The sequence below is a fragment of the Saccopteryx leptura genome, chromosome 2 (assembly GCF_036850995.1).
Source record: "Saccopteryx leptura isolate mSacLep1 chromosome 2, mSacLep1_pri_phased_curated, whole genome shotgun sequence".
Classification (NCBI taxonomy): Eukaryota; Metazoa; Chordata; class Mammalia; order Chiroptera; family Emballonuridae; genus Saccopteryx; species Saccopteryx leptura.
The window spans coordinates 81,308,506-81,320,610 of NC_089504.1; the positions used below are offsets into that span (position 1 = coordinate 81,308,506).

Genomic DNA, 12,105 nt, shown 5'->3' on the forward strand with positions numbered 1-12,105 from the left:
CTCCTCTCTCTCTCTCTCTCTCTCTCTCTCTCTGTCTCTCCCTCTCCTCTCTAAAATGAATAAATAAAAAAATTCCCTTTTCTAAAAAAAAAAGTAAAAAAAAAAAAAAGAATTTTCAGAAGCAGACTCATATGCAAGGTCACCAGATGCATTACAAGGGTGACACTGCAGCACTGTGGAGAAAAGGGATGATATTTTAAACAAATGATTCTATAATTAAAAGCTCCAATTGTAAAAATAATGACAAAGTATATTAAAATTAAGAACACATGTTAAAATAGATCTTGAAGACAGTGAAAAGGCAAGCCATAGAATGCAAGAAGGTATAATACATATGTATGATGAACTCATATCTAGAACATATAATGAATTTTTGCAAATCAACAAGAAAATTACAACCAGAAAACAGGAAAAAAAATTGAACATACTCTTCAAAATAAGAGTATTCAAATGTCTAATGAACATATACCTAGATGATCAAGTTAAGTCATCAGAGAAAATACAAATTAAAACCTCAATTAGATACTACTACATACTTAACAGACTGGCTAAAATGAAAAAAAAGATGGAAGATACAAAGTAATATTTTTGTATCTTTGGTAAATATGTGGAGCAACCAGAACTGCTGCTGGAATGTATTATAGTACAATCACTTTAAAAAACTGGTACTGAATGAATTTATACTCTCTTACCCAGCTATTTCATTGTTAGAGATAAAGCAAACTGAAGTCACTAGAAGACATGTACTATAATGCTCATAGCAGCATTATTTGAGCAGCCCTGAACTGGGAAGCTATCTAAATGCCTGATGACAGTAAAATGGATAAATAGTGGTATGTTCACATGATGAAATATTCTTTACCAATGAAAATGAATGTACATTGCCAATAACAATATAACTGATTTTTGCAATGATTATATTGAGTAAAAAAAAGCCAGGTTGTTTTTAACCTTTTTTTTTTTTTCTTTTTTTGGCAAGATAGTAAGAGAGAGCAAGAGAGAAAGAGAGAGAGAATGAGGAACAGACAGGAAGAAAGATGAGAAGCATCAACTGATAGTTATGGCACCATAGTTGCTCATTGATTGCTTTCTCATATGTACCTTGACCATGGGCACCAGCAGTAACCTGTTGCTCAAGCCAGAAACCTTTGGACTCAAGCCAGCAACCTTGGGTCTCAAGCCAATGACCTTGGACCTAAAGCCAGTGACTATGGAATCATGTCTATGATCCCACACTCAAGCCAGATGAGTCTGTGCTCAAGCCGGCGACCTAGGGGTTTTAAACCTGGGTCCTCAGCATCCCAGGCTGATGCTCTCTCTGTTCACTGTGTCACTGCCTTCTCAGGTGAAACCAGATTGTTTTTTAAAGAAAAGTCGTTTTACAGTCTAATTCCATTTATATAGAGTGCCAAATTAGGCAAAGTGATTACTAGACGGTTGCAACTAGTAACCTTCTAGGATAGGGGTGCATGTGACTAGAAGGAGATATGAGAAAAGGAAGGAAACATGAGGAAAGACTTTTAGGATGTTTAATAATATTTTCTGGGTGGTGGTTACACATGTTTGCTCAGTTTGTGAAGATTCATTGAGCTCTGTATGCTATGATACATGTACTTTTCTCTATGTATACCATACCCAACTCACTGTAACAGTTGGCTGCCTGCCCTTGCTCTTCTTTCATTAATACGGGGGCCCAGCTGGACCTGGGAGTGCAGTATGAGAACTTATTTGACCAGAGTGGGAAGGACTGGGAAGAGAAGGGTTAGAGGAGGAGGGAGGGAAAAAGGGAGAATGAGTGGACATGAGTGCAGGTGTGAGGGAAAACTTGTCCACTTGTAGGTTTAAACTAAGGGGACCCATGTGATCAGGAGTTCACAAAGATTGGTATGTGCAAACATTACTCTTTAATTGAATTAAAAAATTTTAAAAGTGTAAGAGAATTTCTAAAGTAACAGTTCATAAAATTTAAGTAAGTCATGAACTGTAAATGTATCCATTTATTTACAAGTGACTGTAGCTTGTAAATAAGTGATGGTTTAAATATAGTAACTTTTATTTCTTTTATTTTTTCTTTCCTTAGACACTTATGGCCAATTATAATTTGCTTAGAAAATTCTTGTAATTTCTAAATATCTCTATCCAGAATAATTGAAGATTGATTACTGAGAATCTAATTAATGTAGTTTTTCACAAGAAATGTCTTTTATGTTTTTTTAAAGGTGGTATGTTATTTTGTTATGATATTTCAATGTATCAGAGTAAAGATGGCAAACCTTTGAATCGACTGATGGCCAGTAGAGGGCGAAGTTTCAAGCAGACCTCACTTGCTCTAGTGCACGAGGTAGGTTCCTTCCCATACCTACAGGTTCTTCTTCCTCGTTTATTTTGGGATTTTCTTCCATACTTTATGCTCATGCAATTTAGTGTATACTTGGAAGTAATTTTTCTCTTTATCATCATTAATTTAAGTTGCTTTTAAAGTCAACCAAAATAGCTGAGCCAACTGAAAAAGAAAATATTTTGACATATTTCTGAGAGAAACTGTCCTGTTTCCCCTACTGCCCAGCCTAATATTTGGGAGCAGTATCTACGAATTTGGTTTATCTCACCAGTGTTTAACTTCCATTGTAAAAAATAAATACCAACTTATTATTTAAAGAAAATATCTTGCCTATTAATACTAACCTTTTGCAAGTATGTAAGGCACCAATGTTTATATTTTGTGAATGTAATGAATTAGCAGTAAATAAAAATGTTTAAGTAAAAAAAGAGCCTTTGGTTTTAGTGTTTATTTTACTTTTAGGCTACCTTTTTAAAATAAAACTATGTGATGCCATTACATGATTTGCATGAAATCTGATCATTTCAAATTATTCCAGTGCCTGAGGGAAGTGGGAAGCTGGAAACTACTTGAGAAATGTGTGTTTTTGTTGTTTCAAAATTTTTTATGGCAGTTACTTATTCAAGTATATATAAATTAAAATGTATAAATGAATAACACAACAAAATATCACAGTGAAGAGATTTATTTAATATATATGTAACTTATATAGCAGCTATAAATTAACTGTAAAATATTAATGGAGATCTAAAAATAGTTAGTGCTTCCCCACTATGTTTATATTAAATTTTATACTGATGCTCAATTTATTTATTTTTTTAATTTTTAAATTTTATTTAGAAAGTTAACTTTAACAGGGTGACATTGATCAATAAGAGTACATAGGTTTCAGGTGAACATTTGTATAGCATTTGAATTATTGATTATGTTATATGCTCCTGACATTCCAGGAGCAGTTCTGCATACAGTAATCTCCCCTTATCAATGGGAGGTATGCCTGAAATCACAGATTGTATTAAACTCTGTATATACTATGTTTTTTCCTATACATACCTATGATACAGTTTAATTTATAAATTAGGGACAGTAAGAGATTAACAACAATAATAATAAAACAAAACTTATAACAATATACTCTAATAAAAGTTATATGAATGTGGTCTCTCTTTCTCTCTCTAAATATCTTGTGATATATTCACCTGACTTCTCCTTGCAATGATATAAGTTGATACAGTTTTTACATAGTGAGATGAAGTGAGGTAAATGACATAGGCATTGTGACATAGCGTTAGGCTATTATAAAGGATACTTGAACACAAGCACTGTGTTTCTGCAACAGTTCGGCTAATAACTGAGACAGCTACCCAGTGACTAACAGGCGACTCTGGACAAAGGGATGATTTATATCCTTGGGCTGATGAAGTGGGAGGCATGAGATTTTATCACACTGCTTAGAATGGTGCTCAGTTTAAAACTTATGAATTATTTCTACACCCTGGCTGGATAGCTTGGTTGGTTAGAGCATCCTCCGAAAGTGCAGAGGTTACCAGTTCGATCCCAATCAGGGCACATATAGGAACAGCTTAGTGCCCCTGCCTTTCTCTTCCTCTCTTGCTGAAATCCATAAAAATAAATGAATAACTTATGAATCACTTCTAGAATTTTTCATTTAATATTTTTACATTTCAGTTGACTGTGGTAACTAAAACCTCAAAAAGTAAAACTGTACATAAGGGGGCACTACTGTAATCATTGTCCTATTTAGATTTCTTTAAAACCGAAGTGTCCTCTCTCTCTTTGCTTCTTTGAACGGAATTATTTCAGATCTACTAGGGCTTGTCCAAGCTTAAGGGACTGTCCTCTTCTGCTCTGATTTTTAACTACTATTTCTCATCCCAAAACTAACATGGCACCTGTTGATGAGGAAGTTGAAGGTGAATGACAGTTTCCTTCCCTGTCTTGTCATCCATTGACATTTCTAATTCTGACATGACAATCACACCTAAATTGAATGATGCCGGTTTGTCCCTGGATGAGAATGGCAGTCTTGCCTCATTATTTCCTCTATCTTTGGGCATATGCAAATTTTCCTGATTCTGCTGCTGCTGCTGCTGCTGCCACATTTCTGCCTCAACATTAGGCAATGAGCTCTTTGCTTATTTTTATTTCAGAGAAAGCTTATTTGGAACTATTGGTAGCACTATTCTGAATTAAAATTTTGTTTCTAAATTCTCTATTTAATTGATCAACCTGTGATTATTTTTACCATATAAATTGTTTTTTTCTGCCTCCTTTAATTTTTTTCCTAAATGCCCAAATCAATATGATATATAACCCATTATTTGAAATATAGGTAGTTTGTCTTTTTCTTTCAGTTTCTTATTTAAAAACTCTTATATCTCTTATGAAGAACATGGAGTAGGATAGTTATTCATGCAATATAAAGCAATTAGATGAAAATTCTGTATAATAATTGGGAAGAGTACTATCTGTGCTTATTATACATTCCCCTTAGAAAACACTGCGAAGAGTATGGTTTGCTGTATATTAGAGACTCCATAATTACCATGTGATGTGAGTTGTTATGGTAACTGGGTTTTCCCCCTTCCTATTAAATAACAGAGTAAACGGTTGCTTGAGATGTGATTGAATTGTCAGCTTTCGAGTTGGTGTTACCCTGATGGGGAAGGGGGGTGGAGAGAGACGGAAGAGAAAGATAAACTAAAAAGGATAGAGAAAATGAATGAAGGAGGAAGGGGTGAAAGAGAGAAAAAGAGTTTTAAATGTCCAGAAAGCACCTACAAAGAGATGGGTGTATTTTACTTCAAAAATGTGTCCTCTACAAGGCCTCCCTTCTTGTCTTCCAGTCACTATTTGTCAGGGGACAGGAACAGCAAAACATTATCTTGGGAAAACAAGATTACTATTGACATAAAAGTGAAGCTTATTATTTTTTATATATAAACAAAGGGACATTGAATGGCTTTTGGGGTCTCTAACGCTAAATACAAATGATTTTTCTTCTGGAAATGTGGGAAGATTGTGTATTTGTCACGGAGCCAGTGTAGTGGCTCAGTGTTCATGCGTCTGTATAGTTAAATACCTTTCTTATTTTGATAATACACACATCTAGGGAGCAGGGGAAATGCCTTGTTTTGTGAGATTGGGGGTTTAACTGAATAGCAAACACGTAGTTTACCTTTCAGTTTTAGATGCTGCCCCACCTTATCCCGTTTTAGTTTGACAATCAAACATGTTCACCAAAGCCCTGGCCGGTTGGCTCAGCGGTAGAGCGTCGGCCTAGCGTGTGGAGGACCCGGGTTCGATTCCCGGCCAGGGCACACAGGAGAAGCGCCCATTTGCTTCTCCACCCCTCCGCCGCGCTTTCCTCTCTGTCTCTCTCTTCCCCTCCCGCAGCCAAGGCTCCATTGGAGCAAAAATGGCCCGGGCGCTGGGGATGGCTCTGTGGCCTCTGCCTCAGGCGCTAGAGTGGCTCTGGTCGCAACATGGTGACCCCCAGGATGGGCAGAGCATCGCCCCCTGGTGGGCAGAGCGTCGCCCCTGGTGGGCGTGCCGGGTGGATCCCGGTCGGGCGCATGCGGGAGTCTGTCAGACTGTCTCTCCCTGTTTCCAGCTTCAGAAAAATTAAAAAAAAAAAAAAAAAAAAAAAAAAAAAAAAAAACATGTTCACCAAAGCTTGTCTTACTTATAGTATTTAATAAAGGGCAGTTAAAATGGTATTTTCTTATAAATAAATAATCTTATTTCTTAAGATCACCCAGAAGCAGAAAATAATACCAAATTTCTGGGCAGTGTATTCTGAACAGTAAATTAACTAATTAGGTGACCATGCAGTCCCTTCTAATAAACATTTATCAGTGAGGAGACAAGATCTATTTTTTTGTTTCGCTTTTCAACAGTTCCCTACATTGTGTTTCTAAGCAAAGTATTTTTGTTGAGCTAGTATTTCAGATATACTCAATTAGAACCTCTAGGATACAAATAAAAGTTTAGTTAAGAAATTTCAAACTATGAGATTTATAATACCTGCTTTAAAATTTTGCCTTGTCACTCACTGTGTTTTTATCTGGAATTAAATATTTCCTGGCCAAAACATTTTGGAAATGCTTTAATAAAATTTCAAATAACCATATTGTCAACAACTTGTGTTTAAGTTTAGCTGTTTCTACTAAAAATAAAAGTTTTCTAAAATTGTGCTTCTAACATGATTGAAAGTTGTATTTCATAATGTTTTATGATCACTTGTTTATAATAGTATGGTTTTCACATGACAACATTTTGTCTTACAGCAAATACTATACATTTAGTTTGGTTAAACTCAGCAGGTACTTAATTGAACACTTATGTGCAAGACACTGTTATGGCTACTATGAGCGGGATGCCAGGATGAATAGGACATGATCTCTGCCCATCGGATTGTATGAGATTAATTGCCATACACAAATAATCTAAGATGAATCTATTGAGTGTTACAGGAGAGGCCTATTGTGTACTGAAAGTATAGAGATGGGAGAAATTATTTCAGTAAGTGGCGATGAGAGGAAAACAGCATTCAAGGCAGAGGAGACAGTGTGTGCAGAGGTCCTGTAGAAATAGGGCAGGCATGGTAATTGGTGTCTAGCCCAGTTCTGCCAGAATACAGGTTAAAAGAAAGAGAAGAGCAGAAAATCAAGTGGATAAAGAGGTTGAGGATCTTGGTCAGCAGAGTTCTTACATCAGAACAAATTATTTAAAGTAAATGTGATGCTTTGGAGTCTAAAAGACTTTGAACATGGTACTAAAAAGTTTGAGCTTTATTCTTTAATCAACTATCAAGGGCTTTGAAAAGAAATTCTGAGTTAATGTGATAGTGGCTGCATCATGTAGGGTATATTAGAATGAAGAAAGATTTTAGCCTGTTAAGAGATTAGTTAAGTGGCCTCAGTGATCTGAGCAGAAATTAGGACTAAACCAATGAGGAAGAATATAGGGACAAATATAATAAACATTTCAGAGGTAGAGTTGACCATTGAGTTAGGGGAAAGAAAGAAGTCCAAAATGAATGAGATGTTTTAAACTTGTGTGACTGGGAAATTCATGGGTACTCTTGATAGGAAAAGGAACGGTAAGCAGAAGAGTGGGTTTTGAATGATGATGAAGAAGTGTACAGTGTGTAATAGGTTGTGGGAGGTGTGTGGGTAAGAAGTACATGTTCTAAAAGTAGTGATTTTCAAACTATGTATTTTTGGTTTTGTTTTTATTGAGGCATAATTACATCCAGTAGGTTTTTCACCTTTTGGTATATAGTTCTATGAATTTTAACGAGTACACACATTTGTGTAACCAGTGCCACAATCAAGATAAGAACAGTCTGTCACCCTAAAAATTCCCCTTGCTCCTTGGTACCCAGCCCTTTTCCCTTCCCCATCTACTTATAACCACTGATTTCTTTCATGTCCCTCTAGTGAAACTGTTTTAAAGAGTCCTAGGGACCATCACAGACTAGGGTCTGATGATCAAGAGGGCTGAATGCCAAGCCCCCAACCTTCGCCCTGACTTCATCTGGACAAGTTTTACTTCTCTGTTTCTATTTTATGTCTTGGCATTCTCCTTAAAATTTTAGGTGGGGTGGAAAAATTTACATAGCTAAAGTATTTTAAGACTATTATTCTACAGTGCTGCTGATACAACGCTGAGCTACCATTATCTCTTACCAGGGTGTCACAGTAGCCTCTGAGTAGGTTTCCTCACCTCGACCTTTGCTTTCTACTGTTATCACAGTGTCAGCAAGATTTCTTTAAAGTATAGATCAATCAGATCATGTCCTCCTCCTTCTCAAAATGTTATGATAACTCCCCTTGAGTAATAATAAAGGCAGGTCCTGAAAAATGACCTGGAAGAGGCTGAATTCTCTGGGCCCACTGTTAATTCAACAGCCTTCTCTCTTCCTACGCCCTCTGTGCTCACTCTGTGCTATTGATACTGGCCTTCTCTTCTGAAACGGAACAGCCATGTGCTGTGCTTACTTTAGGATTGTTACCTTTTCTTTTAATTAAACTAAAATACACATAACATAAAACTAACCACTTTGAAGTGTATATAGCTCATGGCATTTAGTACATTTACAATATACACCGTCACGACGACTGGATAGTTCTAAAACATTTCCCTCACCCACTGGTGAGACATGTATCCATTAAGCAATCACTCCCCATTTCCCTTGCCTTCTTTCTCTAGTCTCTTCCCTCCTTTGTCTCCACCCTTGGCAACCACTAATTTGCTTTCTGTCTCTGTGGATTTTGCTATTCTGGATATTTCATATAAATTGGATCATGCAGGTGACCTCCTGTGTCTGGCTTTGTTTGCTTATGCATAGTTTTCAAGGTTTGCTACTACACTGTAGCAAGTGTCAGTACCTCATTCCTTTTTTGGGGGGTGAATAATATTTCACTGTGGACATACCATATTTTGTTTATCCATTCATTTATTTGTAAACCTCTGAGTTATTTCTACCTTGTGGCTACTTTGGAAGTGCTGCTCTGAACATTCATATACAAGTGTTCCTTTGAATACATGCTTTCACTTCTCTTGGGTATATATCTTGATTGTTGGGTCATATGGTAATTCTGTGTTTAACTTTTTGAGGAACCTCCAAACTTTTTTTCATAACCATTTAAATTTCTACTGGCATGTTCCTTGGCTTCTAAATATTCATCTCCTTCTAGTTTTTACTCAGAGTTCACCTTCTCAATGAGATCTATCCTGAGCACCCTATTTAACCCTATAACCCACTCCCATCCCTACTCTTGCCTCATGAGCATTCTTCTCCTCCTGATACTGTTTGCATGTTTCCCTCATGTGGTCTTTTTTTAGGCATATGCAAAGTATTTCATTATACTTACTACCTCATACACATTGATAGGCTTTTTCTTCTCTAAATCATAGGACTTGCTCATCTCAGCAGTCCACCAGACACCTGTCATTACAAGGGTATATATAGTTAGTTATAGAAAAAGTAAACTTTACATATTCCTTAATACGTGGTGCACAGTAGTTGAGAACCTAGCTTTATCATTTCCTGAATAACAAAGTTGCAACTTTATGATTTGGAATTATTTTGTTGCTTGTGTTTCCTTCAACGGCTTCTCAGAAGTATAGTAAATTATACATAATTTTCATACTTTAAAAATGCTAACTGAGCCTGACCAGGCGGTGGCACAGTGGATAGAGCATCGGACGGAGATGCAAAGGACCCAGATTCGAGACCCCGAGGTCACCAGCTTGAGTGCAGGCTCATCTGGTTTGAGCAAAAGCTCACCAGCTTGGACCCAAGGTTGTTGGCTCGAGCAAGGGGTTACTCGGTCTGCTGAAGGCCCACGGTCAAGGCACATATGAGAAGGCAATCAATGAACAACTAAGGTGTCGCAACGAAAAACTGATGATTGATGCTTCTCATCTCTCTCTCTGTTCCTGCCTGTCTGTCCCTATCTATCCTTCTCTTTGACTCTCTCTCTGTCTCTGTAAAAAAAAAAAAAAACATTAAAAAAAAGAGCTAATTGTATTTTTCAGCCTAGCAACATTAACCTTTATAGGTAGCTATATGTTGATTTGGAATAACTTCCTCTTTTGCCTGTAACACAACTGGAGTGTAGGTGATGACTGTCTTCAAGCTGTTTCCCTGAGTCTCTCTTCAGTTAGAGAAAGAGCAAGAGAATGCATCTTGAAAAAGACTTATTCACAGCTACCTCCACAGAACACTAAGACTGGGTATAATCTCATACAGCATAAGGACTGCAGGCTGCTGTCTAGGCTCAAGCGTCTCACTGCGCCCGCCTTCAGCTGTGGTTGAAGAAGCAGGAGGATTCACTTTAACCTTCTGTTTATAACTTCATTTTAAATAGGTTTCCTGGCATGAATGTCTTTGTTCTTAAAAGCTCAACATTTGATTTGCTCATTTTCCTTTATCTTTTTTTCCATAACGCTTTTTTTTTTTTAAACTCAGCTTTAAGAACCAGTTGAGATAATTGTCTTTCCAAAAACACTCAGTGTTCTTATTGCTAGTGTGCTGAGCCTCTGGATCGTCTCAGTGGTGCACTGGTAATGATGTCCATAAATTACTTGGCAGGAAATTTTTTTAATATTTTGAGGTTCTGAAGTAAGAGATAAAAGTTTTGGTTATGGTATTTGAGTGTTCTTTCTGTTAAACCCAGACCTCAAAGTAAGGCTTCAAGATAGTTAATATAGTTTGTGAAAAGGGAACAGAATTGATAGAAAAAACGTTAAGAAAATTCCTTGCATCTTGAAAACAGAGGACAAGACACTGATTAATGCCTCCCAGCTTGAAATGTGGCCTCAGTTGTAGTCTGCTTTCTGAAAGGCAAGAGAACAAGCAGGAATTGGCGGGTCTATTTCTTCAAGCGAGTTGGTAATATATCGACAAGGCTCTCCCTACCTACCCAACAGAGAGAGACTCTAATCAGAAAAAGAAGAAACCTGCCTTTATCATTTTTTTAAACAATTCATTTCATGGTTCTAATACCTTTTTCATGCTATTTGCACATCTAATTCTTTAAACGTGGCCGTGGAATGATAGGTGGCAGGTAGCAGACGAATTAATCTCCTTGTTCTCTTTATTCCCATAGATTCTTCATAATTTTGTCTTGGAACCTATTTGTGCCTATTTCTGATTCTCACAGTTCTGCAAACTCTCTGCAGACATAGATCAGCTGATATGCTTTATATTTTCTCATAATACCTTGTGTGTAGTAGGCCCACACTAAGACTAGAATTAAAGAAAATAGCAGAGGCCCTGGGAACCAACTCTCTTCAGAGATGCTGTTCTCTTTTCAAAAAAAAAAAAAAAATTCTTATAATACAATAAAATCTCCTTAAACACTCTAGTCATCATGATTCTGGGATAATTATATAGAAATTTGTGAAGACTTTTGTTTGTTTCTTGTTGTTTTTCTGTCTGTGAGACAGACTAAAGTTTTAGTTGTTTGATTTTGATGAGATGAGTTACAGGAAATGTGAAATGTGATGCACTGTGACTGTTTTTCTGGAGTGATCTATCTTTTAACAGAAGCAGACCTTGGGAAGATTTGTTTCAAGATAGCAGTGTACTAATAGGTAGAAACAGAAATGACTATGAAAACCAGATGTTGTGTCTGGGCCTCGCTTCAGAAACAGGGTTTCAGTGTTGGTATATTTCATTTTTCGCTTGTTTACCCGCACTGATTAAAGGGCACTTTTCTAGCAGTGTGCACAATTGCTGAGTGTGGTACTCATTTGCATGCTCTTACCATCATGGTTTCTACACAACATGATATTTCTGTTGGCAATTTAAGTTTATTACTTTAGAAATTGTCAGAGTGGAAATCCAGGATGTGAGCAATATTTATTTTTATTTAAAATTACTAGGGGGATTTGTTAGACAATACCTTGTTTCCTGACATTGGCAAGAGGCTTTACAGAGTTCCCCCCCTAATTTTCAGGGACATATTTGTATTACATATACATCTTAACTTGTTATTATTGTAGGATTCTATTTGCTTTAATTTAGAAAATTTCAGGCTTATTTTATTTTGTCTTTACGGGACTCAAAGCTCTTCTCCTTTGAAAATATCCAAAAGACGTTATTTGTGGTTCTGATCTTAGACTGATTTGGTTTGTTTTAGAACATAAACCATTTAAAGAAGGAGAAGGAAAGAACTGATTACACAGTTTAATTTTCCTCTGTGTTAACACTGTGTGGACTGACTGCT

General features: G+C 36.7%; 1 protein-coding gene across 3 annotated transcripts in view; it reads left to right on the top strand.

The window, feature by feature from the left end:
- FOCAD (focadhesin) overlaps nucleotides 1–12,105 on the top strand; it is a 342,443-nt gene that overhangs the window by 254,712 nt on the left and 75,626 nt on the right. For all 3 annotated transcript variants that reach the window (XM_066368255.1, XM_066368257.1, XM_066368256.1), the window contains exon 21: nucleotides 2,220–2,341. In XM_066368255.1, the coding sequence (XP_066224352.1) occupies nucleotides 2,220–2,341 (122 nt within the window). The remainder of the gene's footprint in view (nucleotides 1–2,219; nucleotides 2,342–12,105) is intronic.